This window comes from Onychostruthus taczanowskii, unplaced genomic scaffold, assembly GCF_017590055.1.
Source record: "Onychostruthus taczanowskii isolate IOZ18803 unplaced genomic scaffold, ASM1759005v1 scaffold7, whole genome shotgun sequence".
NCBI lineage: Eukaryota > Metazoa > Chordata > Aves > Passeriformes > Passeridae > Onychostruthus > Onychostruthus taczanowskii.
Window position 1 is genome coordinate 4,555,053 of NW_024504786.1, and position 17,312 is coordinate 4,572,364.

A 17,312-nucleotide genomic window follows, 5' to 3' on the forward strand; every position below is an offset into this window, starting at 1 on the left:
AAGTATTTGTTTCTTTGTTTTAGCTTTTCTTTGGGAATCATGAACACCAGGCAGCAAAGCAAACTTATCTACTCCTGGTATGGAAAACCCCTGAGTTCAGACAGGAAACTGAGGATTTCCCAGTACAAGTAAATAACATTTATTTCTCTTTTGCTAAGGGAAATTTAAAAGATGTTTCTTTACCTTTCTGACATCATTTAAGTTAACATGGCAGCCCGTGACAATATGAGTAAGGTTTTGAGCATTTTATTGTGACACTGTATTTAACAAAAACATTAATCTCTTGAATTATAAACTGCATAGTGTGTAAACAAAAACATTTAATCAAATCTGTGAATAAGTTTTAACTAACTGAACAACACATGAAAGCTTCTAATCAGGGAATTTGTAAGCATTGCAAGAAGGGGCATAACTAACTGTAAAGTTGACAGGACATCAGGCTTAATGATATGTGAGTTGTGAAGACGATGAAATTCTCTTCATCTTCTTGTGTCTATCACTTTCTAGGGGGATCCTTATTGCATCAGAAAGCACCAAAACAGAAACCTGTATACAGCTTGGTGACTTCATTTTAGTAGAAGGGGTGAATGCAGATCAGCCTTATGTGGCACAGCTCGTGGGTTTATATGAAGATGGTAAGAGAACTAAAAACTTACATTTTGTGTGAGAAATTTTAAAATGTTTTAAAGTTACCTTTTTCATGGGGACGTAGTTAGCATTAACAGTATGTCACTGGCCTAATTTATTAGGAAAATCAAGTTTTGGTAATCATGGCATCTGTATTCACATGCTCCCCGAAATGTTTGGGACTGATGGCTAATTTCAGTTACATTTGATACATAAATGGAAATTTAAGCACATTATAATGTTTACAGTCTTTTTAAGTAATTGTCTAATTTAGAAACAGTGGTCCTTGAGGAAGGCAGTCTGAGCTCAGGCTTTATTTAGAGACTGGAGAATCCACATGGAGCAAGAACACTGCTGTCCTGAAATTTGATCTCATTAGACATCAGGCAATTTAACAATAAAGTACAAGGTTGAATAAATGGGACTTGTTACTTCTATCTTTTGTAGAACTACTTGTTCATACAGAGACAGATGTGAAAAGATAAATCATGGGAGGTGGGTGATACAAAAATTGTCTGAGGCTGAATTGGAAGCTACTCATTGGCCATATCTGATTCTTTTGAGCAGCTTTTGTTCTTTTTTGTGCTGTAATAATAAGGCTTTGAGGGTTTTTAATCTTCTTTACCTTTTTTAATACACATAAATATACATAATTCCATCTTATTTATTTACTAATGCACTTTTTTTGTAGCACAGCTGAATATTATTTTCATGCTGGAACAAAACCCATGAAACTTCCTTAAAAACAAGATATTTCATAGCAATATTCCCTGGTTTGTCAGCTGGTGAAAAAAGTGTTTCAGGCTTCTGAAAGTACAGTGGCACTACAAATAACATCCTGAGATTTCTCACTTCTCCTTTTATGCCACTGCTTTTAGTTGGGGTTTGAGGAGATCACATCTGTGCCAATAAGGAACCTCTGTTTGTGATGGGGAGCTGCTGGTCTGGAGCTGGGCTCCAGGTATTCTTGTGACTGAGACCTTGTGCAGGTCTTACCTTAAAATTCTCCACTCTGACATTTTAATTTAGCTTAGAAAGTGGGACTTGCAATCTCTTACCAGGTGCTTTCTCACCTGTGTCCAGGGAGGATTTCTAGCTAAAGTCTGGCACTATCCACAGTAAAATTCTGATGTTCCCTGACTTCCTCTCCTCGTTGCAGGTGCCCAGCACAAACGTGCAGTTGTGCAGTGGTTCTGTCGTTCGGAGGAGATACCTCAGAACAAACGGAAGCTGCTCAAAAGAGAGATTTCTGCCCAGGAGGTGTTTCTTGATCAGGTTCTTGGCTATGACACTGATATAGCTGCAGAGACCATTATTAAAAGCATCATGGTATGTACTGCAACCCTTCTGCACAGCGAGGGAAGAAAGAGACAGCAACAGCCCTGTAGTGTTAATTAGAAACTAAGGATTACACGAGTTGCAGTAATAAGATCTGTGAATAGAAAACAGCTGAATTCTAAATTAACAGTAAACATTAATGTATGTGTGTTTTGATGTTTCCTGTTTTTGCAGGTATTACCACTACACTTGGGTGAGGAGCTGCCTATTATTACACTAAACAAGGAACAAACTTTCTATGTCAGACAGTCTTGGGATGGGAAGTGCTTTAAGGTTTTGTCCCCAGACACATTCTCTAAGCTGAAAGAAGCTAACAAGAAAAGAGGTGTCATCACAAACTCTTCAAAAGCGTTTATTCCTTCAGACATCCTTACACCTGTGAAAAAAGAGATGGAGAGTGTTGTTCGGAGTGCCACAAAACCAAAAAATGCTGATATGGAAATAGAATCCAAACATTCCACTTCCAAGTCCTCCCTTGCCAAGGGGAGGCATTCTCAAAGGGTGGCTAGTAATGACATCAAAACCCCAACAGCAAGGAAGAAGCTGGAGTTAAACAGTATGTATATGGCAATATTCTGTCCATTCAGTAGTTCTCTATGTGCTCCTCCCTTTTGGCCAGTTCAAACTATTGTAACATTCAACATCAATATTTTTAACTGCCTTGTTCAGGCTTTGGGATTAGCCCAAGCCTTGCACATCACTTGTTTGTCTTGTCTTTTGTTTCAAGCACTCTACTGCTACTGCAAATGCTTTATTTGTATCTGATAAATCAATTATAAAGTGCTTGTTGACTGAAATGCTACCAGTCAACCTCAGTTGACCTCAGAATGTCCCACTTTCTTTAATCTTCTGACTAATTGTGTACTAAAATGTTTACATTGAGCTGGTTGAATAAGCACATTTGATCCTGTGTAACGTGCAGTATTTTCAACATGGAACCTGACTAAAGTTGTAAATGATGGAGGTGGGTTAGAAAACTGAAAAAAATCTGTTTATCTTCCTTCTGTTTAGTAATTTTTTAGAGGAAGTGCCTTCTGGTGATCCAGTTCCTTGTCCCTGGAGTGAAGTTCATTTGCTTTCGTTTAAACAACAGCCAGCTGTTCCATGTCTTCTGAAAGTTAACCCAACTAGCCATATTCAAGCCTGACAAAAGTTCATTTTGCTTTTCCTTTCTAGGTCCCACAAGATCCAAAGGCAGGCTGCTGGGATGTGAAGTTTTGGGTCTTTTGGATGATGACTGTGATGCCATAGCACCATTAGAACCATCAGCCCCTAAAAGAAAAGTGAAATTCACAAGTGAAATTTTAGGCTCACCACCAAAGATCCCCTGCAGCAATGATAAATCCAAGCCAACACCTGAGGCTACAGAGCACCATCAGAGGTCCAGTGACACCCTACGATTGTCCCCCTACACTAAGGTCAAAGATTTCACTGAAAAGGACAGGAATCTTCATGAGAAAGATGACGTTCTGTTATCGTAAGTGACAGCATTTTTATCATTGTTTTTGTATGGGATTTCTATTCATATGAAGCTCTCTTAAAACACATTTATGGAAGACTTCTGGAGAGAAAAGCAGGTGAAGTCTCTGTGTGTGCTGTGTTTTGCCCGTTGAGAGCAAGGAGAGAAGGGGGAGAGCCTCAGTGACAAGTGCACTGTGATGAAGAATTAGGAAATGTTACTTGGAGGTGAATGAATGATCAGGGAGATCAAAAGAGCACTTGACTTTCCAGATGGAAAAGCAGTTCATGGTTCCAAGAACAGAGAGATGATGTTGGAAATGGGAATGGTAGGATGACATGAAAGGACACTGAAGCCATGTTGCTGGTTGTTCTCGTGATGATTGTAGCCATCAACATGGATGAAAATCCATTTCCCTGCACTCCACAATCAAGGCTCAGATGTGCCTGACTTGTGACAAGTGTTGGGGGATGCTGGACTGTAGAAAGTGGTTTGATTTGCCTCAGGAGATTCTTCATGAGAATTGTATGTATACTTCCATGCTAATTTTTATGTAGTAAAGAAATGAAAGCCCACAAAGTGAAACTATACAAGTATATCTTCACACAGTCTTTAAAAATGGCATAAAGTGGGGGAGGAGAAGAATGGAACAGACTTTCTTGTGCAAAATGTTGCAAGAAACCAGTCCTTTTCCTCCTTTCCAAGAGTAAAAATGGGGGTGCAACAATGGAATTTCCACCTTTCTTCTTGTCACTAATTATAGACAGCATAAAAATGTTTACCTTTCATTGATAAAGTAGTGGCACTTCAGTAGTATTTAGAGATCTTAAAATCTTCCAAGAACTGTCAACAAATAATAAAAGCAACTGTAATTCATCTCATTTTGTACTTTGAACCCATAGGGAAGTTGTGTAGTAACAGTAAAATGTTTCAGTGGCAGGGATGAAGAAGGACCCAGGAAGACAACCAAGAAATATCAAAACACAAAGAGAAAAATGCATTCCAAAGGGCAAATCTAAGAGATACCCAAAGAAAATAATTTTTTTCTTCTCTTTCTCTTCAGAAAAAAAAAACAGGCAAAAACCCCCACTTCTCTATAAAATAAAACCACTGCTGTTCTGAGCCCCTGTCCCTTCAGTTTGGCAGTGCAAAATACAGCAAATATTTTGTTTTCCTTTGCAAAGATGTATTGAAGACACAGTGCAAGAGGGGGGGAAATTGTGCTGCCAGCATCCATGCCATAGCCAATCTGTAAATAACAAATAAGAATTCATGCTGGATGGACAGTGGTAACAATTGAGCCTGAAGTTTGAAAGGCCTTCTCTGTGTCTTTGCAAGTGTGATGCAAAGAGAGGGAATACAACCAGCTTTGTTTTCTTTCTTTCCAGTTTAGTTGGATGTCAGAAACCGAGCAGCGAGATCCCTGTGCTGACCCCTCGTTCTCGCAGGACGTGTGCACAGAAAACCAGCGCTCTCATTGCAGAGCAGATCAGGTAAACCCTGCAGCCATGATCTCCTCTTCACATTGCTGTGAGAGCTGCAGGCCTTGAGAGCTTGAAGCCTTGAGAGCTTGTCTGGCTTAACGTTGAAAAGCGAATGGTTCTAGAAGCACAGCTTAATTGCAGCTTGAGTAAAAACTGGTTTGTGTTCAGAAACATAAAGGTGACTCATGGTGTTCTTCAGAAAACTGACTTCCCTTAAACCAGTCTGTTAAAAAACCATGGAAAATTAGCAGCTGAAGTAGAAAGTGTTTTGGCTTGCTGATTACAAGAACTACAGAAAAAGCTGAAAGTGTACAAATGTTGCTCTGTTATGTATAGACTAGTATGGATTTTTTTTAAAGTTCAAATAATTTCTGTTTCTCATAGCATGTTGGGTGAGGAATATTCTTCATCTGGCTCTGACAGTTCCTACTCTTCAAGTAGCGAGGAAGAGGATGATGGTGATGATGATGATGTGCCCTATACACCGGAAAAAAACCCTAAATCTAGCAAAATATTCAGCACCCCAAAATCTTCAAGGAAGTCAGCAGTCCACACTCCTGCAAAGACACCAAAGAAAACTGTAAGGTTCCACATAGAAGAGCTATTTTTATTATTTCTGAGCCAGTTATTTGAATGCTTGATGCCTGTGTAGCAGAGTAAAGTATCTGAATCCCTTAGCTTTTAGTGAAGCATTATCTGGATTCATTTAATCTTTGATATGAGTAGGTTATGAAAATATATAAACGGTTTGCATGTTGTCAATATTGTTACAGTATTGATCAGAAAACTGTAGCCTAAACAGGGAAATTACTGGCTTGAATGCTGTTTCTTCAGAACCAGATCATTCTTATTATATAGCACTTCAGAAAAGGACTAACAACTCAAAAATTCTTCAGACAGTTAAAAGGTGTAATTGTCACCACCCCCTTTGCAGTTTCCTTTTTCTCTTAGGAAGAAAACACCATAAGGCTTGCTGGTAATTCCCTGTGTAAATACTTCTTCTCAGTTCATCTTGTGCTCTGGCATAAGTAATGTTTGGGAAACTCACATCAATGATTTGTTCCCAACAGAAATTGCTGTTTGTAGAAAATCTGCTTGAGGTTGTAAATTCTCTTTGCAGCCTTTACAGGGAACACCCAGAACACCCCGGAACGCAACTCCAGAAATTCCCAGGCGCGTCCAGGCAGCCCAGGAACCAGCCAGTGTGCTGGAAGAAGCCAGACTAAGGTAATCTGTGCTCAGGAAAATCATCTTGATTTTGCATCAGGTGTGCAGAGCAGTGGGCTGTGCTGAAATGAGGAACGTCGTCTTTACCATTTAGAATAAAATAGGTAAAAATGCATGGTGTTCTGATCCAAGAAGAGTATTTAATAAGTTACAGTACAATATTAGATTTACAAATAATGGTAGTATTTACAATACTACTTCAGCAATTTCAAGTTATTTTAACCAGTCCATGCTAAGTTCTTCAGAATCAGTTGTCTTTATTCTGTGCAGCATTAGGAAACCAAGGATTAGCTTTAGATTGTAAAGGTACAATATTTGTCCCTTCTTGGTGCATGAAAAAGCTTTACAGGTATCACTGTAGGTCTTCACAGTGGGAAAAAAAGGCATTCAGGACTGACTATCTTTCAAACTGGGTTTTAGTTCTGTTTCCTATAAGCAGCCTCTCCTGTTTTAGCCTACCTTTGCACGGACTTAGAAACAGTTTGTGAATTAAAATAGGTGGATCTTTATTGCTGCATAAAGTAAAAGCACATAGAGAGAGACTAGGCTGTTTCTTTTGGGATACTTGACATTGATGCTCAGACTTAAAAGTATATAAGAGATTTGAAAAACTCCACATGGGAGGAAGGTGAGCATCTGCCTGTTTGTTTGCATCAGCTCTTCAGAGAGAAGAGCAATTTTAATTTTCTTTTTCTTTTTTAATTCAAAGGCTGCATGTTTCTGCTGTCCCAGAATCTCTGCCTTGTCGTGAGGAAGAATTCCAGGATATCTATAACTTTGTGGAAAGCAAACTTATTGATGGCACAGGAGGGTGAGTTTGGCAAGACTGTGGCCAAGATCACATCTGCTTATGGCATACCAGCAGTCAAATTATATATTTTTACTTTATATTTATTACTTATATTTAAAAAGTTATCATCTTTTAAAGTTCCTCATTCAATTTTCCTTGTATTTTTCTTTAAGTGGTGTTGTGTGCAAAATAATAATCATATTCTACAGATTCCAATTAAAGGCCAAATTATAGCTGGTCAGTTTTAGAAGTCTGGAAAACTAAATTTTATTTTTTTTAAAGGCAAATTACATTTATAAAATGTTTTAGGTTATTAATTGCTTCAGTAATAATAAAAATCCTCATAATTCTCCATAGTGCTATGTGTCCCAGCTTGCAAATAAAGTAAGATGTAGGCATTTGCCTGAAGAGTCAGTATTCAAGACTGGTGTCAGAGGTCAGGAATTCCAGCTCATTAATCCCAAGAGTGTTACCATTTTGCTCAGGCTGCTGAAGAGGTGCTCTCCTTTTGCAGGTGCATGTACATTTCTGGAGTGCCTGGAACAGGTAAAACTGCAACTGTTCATGAAGTAATTCGGTGCCTTCAGCAAGCTGCAGAAAACGAGGAACTGCCACCATTCCAGTTTGTGGAGATCAATGGCATGAAGCTGACAGACCCTCACCAAGCCTATGTGCAGATATTAGAGGTAAGTAAAGCGTTTTCAGTGGTTCCTGGGTTTGAAAGAACAGATGTTGCACTTTCCCATCACATCCTTAATATGTTACAGTGTCCGAGGCACTTATCAGTACTTCCCAGTCCCTCCAAGAGACTTGTGTGCTTTTATCTTTGAGCAAGTTAGAAAATAATTAACTTAAGGCCTTAGCCAACTTCTTGAATTGTTTTGCTTTCTGTTGCATAAGGGTAGTGGCTGAGAAATAGCCTGGTTTATTGCATCTAGTCATCTAAAAAAAAAATCTAAACCAGCTTTTTATATTTTCCTGTGGTGTAACTTTTTCTGCACATCAGCTTTAACAGCTACAAAGGTGACAACTCTGAAAGTCAGTGTAGCAGTAGCATAATTACTGAGAGGGTCTTAATGGTTAATTGGTCAGTCATAATAGTAATTCAGCTAAAGAGAGGCCATCTCTGTCAACAAAGTGTATTTCTGATATCCGTGACAAACCAGTCTGCAGTATCCATCTGGGACTGCTGACTGTGCTTGTGTTGTATGGGTGGGAATTAATCTTCTGAGGACTGGATTAAGATCACCCAGTAGGCATTAGACAGTAACTGCTCAAAAGCTTTCTCCGTCTAGGCTAACTTTAAACCAGTGACCTGGAAACTAAATGGTTTCCTGAAGCATCTGTTCCATTTTCATATAAACTTCTGCTCCATTTATTTAAGTTTGACATCATCTTTCTGAGCAGGGAGTGGCATACATTAGTGCTCTAGTGTCCCAGTCCTCATAGCTGGGAGTTAAATTTGCATATTTGCATCCTTTCCTCAAACCAGCTTAGACAGTGTCTTGCTGAGGGATTTGCTGAGGCCAGGCCTCTGTGTTTCTTTAGTGTAGTGAGAGGCTTCCTGACAATTACCTTATTTCATGGTAGTGTGAATGTATTTCAACATCCTTTGTTCCTATCCCATTCAGTATAAAATCTAAAAATGAATAAAGAATAGGCCTTTGGAAGTACAATCTGTTGCCCCCTACTAGTTGTGAACTCTAAGGCAGCCCAGTGGAATATCCTTTAGGGGAGTACAAAGTCACATGAACCATGTACTTCTCCAATTCCTTCTGCCTCAGCTACTGTCAAAGAACCCTTAATAAGAGCTAGGCTGCTGCTGCTCTCCTGATTGCTGCAGGTTGAGATCCAGTTTGCTGACGTTCCTTTGCATGACTAAAGCAAATTCTGAAGCTTCACTTCTGCAGTTACCTCACTGGTGTAGGAAAGTTCAGAGCTGGGACAGGGACGGGAAGCCCTGGACAGATAAAAGAGATAAGGTTAAATACCTGGGCAGAGTAAGAGTCCATTTCCACCACAGCAGCTCAGCTCTGTGGTATATTGGATACTCAGCTCCAGAGGTGTAGAATCAGGGTTCTCTGGGATTCAACTCCTTTCTGTGGCTGATTTGGATTGTCCTGACTGAATTAGCAACATGAAACAAGTAGAGGTTATACATTAATCTTGTGCTCTGGCTTGTTTAGTAATTATCAAATCTTAGATTTTTAAGATATTTTAGAAAAGAAATACAGTTTTCAAATGCAGTCTCCATTTGGCTTTATTGCTGGACTTTGCACTATGATGAACAATTGATTCAGCATCTGCAGTGTAATTTTAAAATGTCATGCTTTGATTTCTGGGTATCTTTGGATTTGCAAGGGAAGAGGTAATATACAGTCAGCTGATCTGTTCTGCCACATAGTTGCAAAAGGTATTGCAGATATTTTTTTAGTTCACAGTTGAATAAATTTAATTATAGATCCTGCTGATGATTCATTAGAATTTTAATAGCAGTCCAAGATTACTCAAGTCAGGCTATTCTTCTCAGCTGACTTAGGTTTTCAGTAGGTGTATTCAGAGATACCCTAGAGATATACTGGGTTTAGAGCCCTCTAGACTGGGTGGGTTCAGGATTTCTTTGTGATTCTAAGATAATTCTGTGGGCCTTTCTTTTTAGCTATGCAATTTTTTTGTTTCTCTTCTCCTTTATGGGTAGTTCTTGGTAGACCAGAGTGTCTTATGAGCTACTTTCTCCTCTTTTTTACTCCCCCTTGGAAAATAACCACTAGGTGGTTGGTGTTGATTATTAAGGAAAGACAAAATTGAATGGTGTCAAACTTTGTATTTCCAGGGGTTTGGTGTGATTAACCTGCAATGTTTATTCAATCCTTGTGCAGTTCTTGACAGGTCAGAAGGTGACAGCAACCCACGCTGCAGTGCTGTTGGCAAAGCTGTTCAGTACACCTGGACCAAAGAGGAAGACCACAGTGCTGGTAGTGGATGAGGTGAGACAAAGAATCCTTTGTTTACTTTCCTCAAAGGATTGTAAGAAGTGAGTTTTTGGTGGATGGAAAATTATGCATGCTTTGAGTGCATCACATGTGATGTAACAGGAATAGACTTAGGAGAGAGGAGACACAAATAGTTCCTCTTACCTATTTAAATTCAGTTTCCTAAAAAGGCTGAGTATCTTGTTGCCATGTTGTTCTCTGCCTTGGATTTCGTATTGGTTTTATATTTTGTTATTCCAGAATAAGTTGTTTGTCAATTCTAAATACCAGGATCCCCTGGTATTTAGAATTGACAAACAATCAGGATCCCAGGATCCCAGGATCAATTGTATTTTGTCTGGAAGCTGCTGCTTTTCCAGTGGGAAAACTCACAGAGAAATAAGTCACACCCAATTTTGAAAAACCTTTAATGTGCTATGTTCAGTAATAATGATATGCACTCTTATTTTTGCTGTAAGCTAATTCAAGATCTCACTTGGAGGGTTTTGAATCTTGTTAGATGTAGTATTAGTATCACAGTAGTGTTTTAAAACTCCAGCTGTTTAACATTTCCTGTTCAAGCATCCAGTAGGGCTGTGCTTTTCCAAAAGAGACTAAAGCCCTAATTCAGCAAATGCAGTCCCATTATTAGATGGATAAAGGAAAGGCAACAGGGACAGCTTGTTCAAAATCATGTGAGAAATCTTCTATGGTAGAGCTGGTTCTCAAACCCTCATCAGGTATTGTAAATAAGAGGCCATTCCTTTTTCCAGTCTGATTCTTATCTTTTTATCTCTGCAGCTTGATCTGCTGTGGACCCGGAAGCAGAACGTGATGTACAATTTATTTGACTGGCCAACCCAAAAGCACTCCAAGCTAATCATCCTGGCCATTGCCAACACCATGGACCTGCCAGAGAGGATCATGATGAACAGAGTAGCAAGCAGGCTGGTATGTTCTAGCAGTTCTGTTGCTATGCCATAAAAGGAGAACAGATTCAATACTGGATGCAGTCAAAAGCAATCCAGGAGAAAAGCAGGATTGGTTATATCAGAAGCTGAACAATGTTTTTATATAATTCCCTCTCCAGAGGACTGATAATGAGCATATAAATCTAAGTTCAGGAGCCTGTTTGCTAATCAGGTATTATGCTGTGTATGTACACTATGTTCTTGTAAGAATGAAATAAATATATGGATGCCTTTTAAAATATGTTAAGAGCTGGATAATCAAATGCTGTGCTTCATGGTTCAGCTGCTTATTCTGGAGTCCAGAAGAATTCTCTTCTGGTTTCCCTTCCTCTTTCCCCTTTCATTCCAGGCACCTACTTACTTCTCTGTTTGCCATCATCAGTTGGTAGATTATATAAAGGTATCCAACAAAGAAAATTGGATGCACTCTCCACTTGTTTTGAATATATTTTCCTAGGCCATCTCACCACGGCTCCGAAAAGTGATTTGCAAAAACAGTGCTCTGTGCCTCTATCCTTCCATGACTCAAAAACAGCTCCACAGGGTGTGAATTGCTTTCCCCCACCCACTAAGCCCACTGCAGATCAGCTGAGTCCATATAGTCACAAGAGAAGTTTTGCACAAGAAATTGAAAACTCAGGTCTCCTGTAGGATGAAAGGCAGTGCACCATCTGTAACAGAGATTGTCCTCATCTGAGGGCTGTTCTTATTGGCTTGAGCCAGAAGAGGGTTTTAATCCTTGGCTGATGGCTAACTTGAAGTCAACACACACATATACAGATTAGCTAAAGGAGACATTAATACTTTTCCACAGCTGCTGCTCTTACTGTATTAAAAAAATAACATGTAGATAGATGTAATCCAGATATTTTTGTATTGGGAAGCTCTCATTTGTTTAAAAGTTTTTATAAGAGAAATCTGAATTCTGATAACAATTTCACTTGCTCCTTGGGCCTTTCAGTGGGGAGATCCAACCAGTGGTCCTCATTGAGTCACAGTTTTGTGGATTTGTACATTTGTTTCACAAATGTGATTGATTAAAGCATGTCACTTGGAGGGAAAGGATGTGAAAAACTAATTGTTCCTATCAGAAAAAGTAAAAGTAACCACACAGGATATGCTTCAGCAGTTGAGAGTTTTCCAGTCCCACAAACACTTCTCACTGTGTTGTCATTTGTTGTAGGGCCTCACCAGGATGTCCTTTCAGCCCTACACCTACAAACAGTTACAGCAAATCGTTTCATCCAGACTGAAGGGTGTGAAGGCATTTGAAGAGGATGCAGTTCAGCTGGTTTCCAGAAAGGTGAGTACAGAGCAGATAAATGTCCTTCATGTTGTACCAGGTGAAAAGTGTGAGGACAGCAGGGAGGGTTTTGTAGCAGCTGTTAGGCCTGGTTCTGTGGTTGTGTTCTGTATTGGAGGCAAGTATTGGGTCACAATTAGGTCATACATTATCCAGGGTGTTTTCTCAGAAGACATTGCTAGAGCAGTGTCCTTGCTTTTTCCACCTACTCTGAGAAGGCAGCAGCATATTCCAGGAGCTGAAGGCATGACAAGAGTCGTGATGATGAGATGTCAACTGTCTCCACTGTTTAGCATAATGTGAGTCATTGGAGAATCCTGAAAAAGATAACATGCCAGTGGCAGTGGAAATAGCCTTATAAATTTTATTTCTCAAGATGTTCAGTGCCCTGTCATAATAAATAATACATGTTCTTGTTTGCAAGTCTTAATACTCAGTTGTACAAAACATAAGTAATGCACTGGGGATCAGTAGCTTCTCAAATTGAGATATATGCACTGCTAATGTGTTAAATTAGCAGCTCTATATTAAAGTAATCTATTAAAATTATGTCAAAACATCCTAGATCATTGTAGAATTAAAAAAAGAGTGCTCATAAATATGTCAGAAGTAAATACAAGCCTGTGTTTTGTTGTGAAGGAACCACCTCTCTGTAAGAATAATAGTGAGGGTTTGCAGAGGGAATAATTGCAGTGTTTTTCTAGTATGAGTTTTCTTCAGAAATACAGAAATATACCTTGCAATTAGATTTTCTACAGGGTTTCTCATTCTTGGCCCCAGCTGAGTTCTAGGGCTTTTGTATATTACCAGCATCTGCTGGGAAAACTGTGCCAGTACTATATGTGTTGAATGTTCATAGCTTTATTAAAACTGTAAAGCACAATTGGGGTTTTAACAAGTATTCAGTTTCAGAAATATCAGACACTTAACTAAAATTTTTCAGGCACTTAGTAGATCGACAATCCTGAATATTTCTTTGAGACCTTCTAAAATTATTAGTGTACTCTTAAAATCAGTATTTAAATGAGTATAGAAAAACTGAGTTTTTTGGTGTCATGGCCACCCCCCCTCCACTTTTTTTTTTCCTTTTGCATGAGCCTGGATTATGCTAAAGGTCTTCACTGATAATTAAACTGATACTTCTGAAAGCTTTTGGTGTTGAACTACTCACCTTTAATTTTTTTTTAACCTCTGACTTCTGTGTTACAGTAAAAAGTTCAGCTTTGAATTTACGATGACCAGATCAGGGTGGGGGAGTGGGAGATGCGGAGAGCTGCTTCTCTTGGTTTTGGTCAGTAAGATTTGTTGTTCGGAATCTGGGATTGTAGTAAGATAGTCCAGAGATGCCTTGCTCTCCCACTGGGTGCTCAGGGTTGCTTTGTCTCTTGATTCTTGCTAAACTCTGTCCCCAGCTGTTTGGAAATGTCACCAATGTGTCACGTTCCCGTGCAGGTGGCAGCGCTGTCCGGGGATGCCCGGCGGTGCCTGGATATCTGCAGAAGGGCCACGGAGATCTGCGAGTTCGCCAGGCACAAGAGAGCCCCCGAGCTTGTCAGGATGGCCCACGTGACTGAAGCCATAGATGAAATGTTCTCATCACCATATGTCAGTGCAATCAGGTAAAAATACTTCCTTTACTTTTGTGTCCCTTTCACAGCACTAGTTTTTCACAATGATTATGATGCCAGAGTTGCAGGCTGTGATACAATGGCCACTTGTGATATAAACTGCCCACCCTGCTTTTAAATGTGTAGCTCCCAAGCAATTCCCCTTCCAGACTTGCTCCTGATGTTTCACTGGTTCTGAACTTCACGAATGGATTTTTGTCTGTTTTGTTTTTTGACTCAGGAATGCTTCTTTGCGTGAACAAATTTTCTTGAAAGCAATTTTGGCAGAGTTTCGCAGGGCAGGAGTTGAGGAGGCGACAGTTCAACAGGTATGGGGTTTTTTTGTTACTGACACCAGTGATCTGGATCTCAAGGTGGTTTTATTTTTTTTTTGCCTGCATGTTAAAACATCTCATTCTTCTACCCTAACCTGCTTTATAACAGGAAGAATCAAGGAGAAACTGAAATGATCAGGCAACAATCCAAGGAGGAAATCAACTGAAAGTTGATTCCAACTTTTGCATCGTTTTTCTTCACAGAGGCAGATAGTCACTGGCTTTGGTTTTTTAAGTAGACCCATAAAATACTGGGTGCCAGCAGAGCTGGAGTAGTCATGAGTAGTGTGGAAGCTAAATGTTAATACTCATAGAAAGATGTAGTTCTAAACATTTTTATAGAGAATTACAGCATCTAAACAGGCTGGAGCTATTTTATCTCCCCTCCCATGGATGTGGGGGAAAGGCAGCTTCTCACTGTGTCACCTTGTCACTCAGTTGCAGCAGGCAGTCAAGATAACCTGTGTCCTTTTTCTCTTTTTCAACAGATCTACCACCACTGCGTGGCCTTGTGCAGGGTGGAAGGCCTGCAGAGCCCCACGGTGTCAGAAATCATGGCAATTTGTTCAAGACTGGGTGCCTGCAGGCTCTTGCTGGTGGAGGCCAGCAGTAAATACCTGCACATGCGGGTGCGACTGAACCTCAGCCAGGATGATGTCATGTATGCACTCAGGGAGGAATAAAGCAAAAGGGATTTTATTACTTTTAATATGTATAAATATTTTAAATACCATCTATTTTATTTTTTTTTAATTATTGATAAAATGGAAATAGTGAAATGTATTTTTTTAAAAGGCTTCGCTTACTTTGATGTGTGAAAGCACTCTTAATAATAAAGAATTCATTTCTAAGCATTTCAAGTATTTCAAACTATTTGTTTTTAGAAGTATTTTTGTTTTTAGAAGTATTTTTAAGTGCTGGTAGCTGGTCCCCTTTTAATTGAGGTGCATGAACTTGGGATATATTATTTGAAGATTATTTGCATCACTGGTGTTTTAAGTCTCATGGTGTCTTCAGCATTCTGTAGATTTTCCACTTTGACTTTCATACCCAATGAAAGGCATTCTTAAAATGTGCTTAAACTTTTCCTTACTACCATAATTAAAAGGAACTTCCAGTTTGCAAGCCAACATAATTAAAAGGAACTTCCAGTTTGCAAGGCAGGCTCGATGTTGGAATGGAGGAGACTGTAACAATACCTCGAACACGAACTGTGCCACTCAAATACCCACCTCCTTTGTCTGACGGATCTCTATCAAGCACGGCCGCTCAGCGCGCTGGCCCCGCTGCCCTCACGGCGGGGAGCGCTGTGAGGGACGGCCGGGGGAAGCGGCGGGGTCGCGCCGCCCGCCTCCATCCGGCGGGCTTTGCCTTGGCACGGGCAGGGCTCTGACTTTAAGTTCCGTGTGCTCTCAGTCCTATACAGCCCTCTGAAATTCATGAACCAACATGCTTGGCAGAAGACCTAAAAAGAACCCTCAGGCAAAGGGCCAGGGAGCTGCAGTTGCAAAGCAGGTAAGGAGGGCAGAGGGCCAGGGAGATGTGGTTGCAGAGCAGGCAGGGAAACCTCCCACTGCTGCTCGGGATAGTCTCGTTCAGACCTCTCGCTGCTGTTTTCCTGCAGAATCTCCCATGTGGTAATAGCATTGCGGGATCATGGAAAAAAATTGATTGTGTGGTGCCTGTTTTCCTTCTTTAATGCATTCTTCTTCAAGTAAATATCTGATAGGCAGCTGAGGAGGTCTTGCAGGGAAGGCACGGTGTTGTAATGCTGTAATCTTTGCATGAGACCTCATGACTCATGCTTACAGTATTTTCTTAGTCCAGCTATGTTGAGGTTTAATAATAACTTCAGTGACTCTGTGGAGGCTTTCCTTAAATCTCTAAGAAAACAGAAATAAGAGCAGCAGAATATCAGGTAACAAATTAGGGGACGTATATGGGAGAATATTAAGGTGCTAAACAAGAGACAGTTAATTTTAATTTCCCTTTGTATAGTCATTTTTTCATGTAACAGACTGATATGCCCCTTTCCTGTAGATAAAAATGAGTTTAGCTGTGTCTGTGTGTTGAGGTTTTTTTCCCATACTTATTTACCTTTGGATGGAGTTTCAGAAGCCTTGTGGAGAGAAACAATAATTAGTTATGGTTGGCAGGTGTAAAAAGTCAGGCGACAGTGTCAAAATTAGAAATGCAGACAAGGCAAATTTCTGGGTAGAAAACTGAGGGAAACACAGTGTAGTTAGAGTTAAAGAATGTGTTAGAACCAGAATGGAGTTTCAGAAAACTTTGAAGGTAGAATAGAGACAAGTAACAGGTGGAATAATTGTTAAGAATATAGAGGAATGTGAAAAGGGATTGTAACTGACTATTAGAACACAGAAAATAGCTAATATGTTCTCTTTTGGTGATTTCTTAGGAGCCAGTGTTCTCATAGTGGAGGCAGAATGCTGTAGTTAGTGATCCATAGTGTCACCATTGCTCCAGTGTGAAAGTTTGCATTTCTCTGTGAGAGAGTGTATAACTTGGTTCATCTGAGCAGGGGAGAAGATAAAAGGTGAAAATGTCTTTCCTCCTGGAGGAAAGAAAAAAAGAAACCTCACTCTGAAAAGACAGAGAGTAATTCAAGGATCTGATTAACGTATTTCACTGATTTCTAATTCAATGCAGTTAATTATTCAGCCTGTCTTACATCATAGATGAGTTTCTTGAAACAAATGGCTTGTTCGCTTTTAAATTAATTCAATTTAAAATGGTTTTTTGTTGTGTAGTGTATCAACTGTGAGCTTTTTATAACTTATTATTTCTGTTTTATTAAACATGGCTTCAGTACTGCTAATTTAATGGGAAATGTTCCTTTTTGAATGGGTTGGGACTTGGAGCTAGAACTTCTGAATTGTGTTCTTGCTGCAGTTGCTTCACAGTCCACGCTTGCAGTGTGGTCATGAACAGGTCCTGTGTGCTCTTGATGTGTTCTGCACATTGGTGAAAGGCCTATGTGTGTTCCATAGAACCTGAATCTTTACATCACTGTTGTAAATATTTCCTGTTTAAGTCTTGTCCTCACCTTCTTTCTGTTCTAGCCAATTGCAAGTGCTTTAGTTTTGTTTTACAGCTGGGAGATGGGTAAGGCAGAGGGTGGCTGACTGATCTGCCCAGAGCCTTATGGAATGTCACGGGCAGGATCAGGGCTAGGAAA

General features: G+C 39.8%; 2 protein-coding genes across 2 annotated transcripts in view; both read left to right on the forward strand.

The window, feature by feature from the left end:
* Positions 1-39: 39 nt before the first annotated feature.
* On the forward strand, positions 40-14,796 carry ORC1 (origin recognition complex subunit 1). The gene is made up of 16 exons (XM_041421613.1): positions 40-128; positions 508-635; positions 1,787-1,956; positions 2,140-2,521; positions 3,142-3,442; positions 4,813-4,917; positions 5,293-5,488; positions 6,029-6,135; positions 6,845-6,946; positions 7,440-7,611; positions 9,805-9,912; positions 10,699-10,848; positions 12,052-12,171; positions 13,624-13,790; positions 14,020-14,107; positions 14,602-14,796. The coding sequence occupies exons 1-16, from the start codon at positions 40-42 to the stop codon at positions 14,794-14,796; spliced, it is 2,580 nt and encodes an 859-aa protein (XP_041277547.1).
* Positions 14,797-15,416: 620 nt separating this feature from the next.
* The window catches only part of CC2D1B (coiled-coil and C2 domain containing 1B), a 28,278-nt gene continuing 26,382 nt past the window's right edge, over positions 15,417-17,312 (forward strand). Inside the window, exon 1 of the mRNA XM_041421250.1 lies at positions 15,417-15,628. Within this exon, the coding sequence (XP_041277184.1) occupies positions 15,563-15,628 (66 nt within the window). The 5' untranslated portion in view covers positions 15,417-15,562. The remainder of the gene's footprint in view (positions 15,629-17,312) is intronic.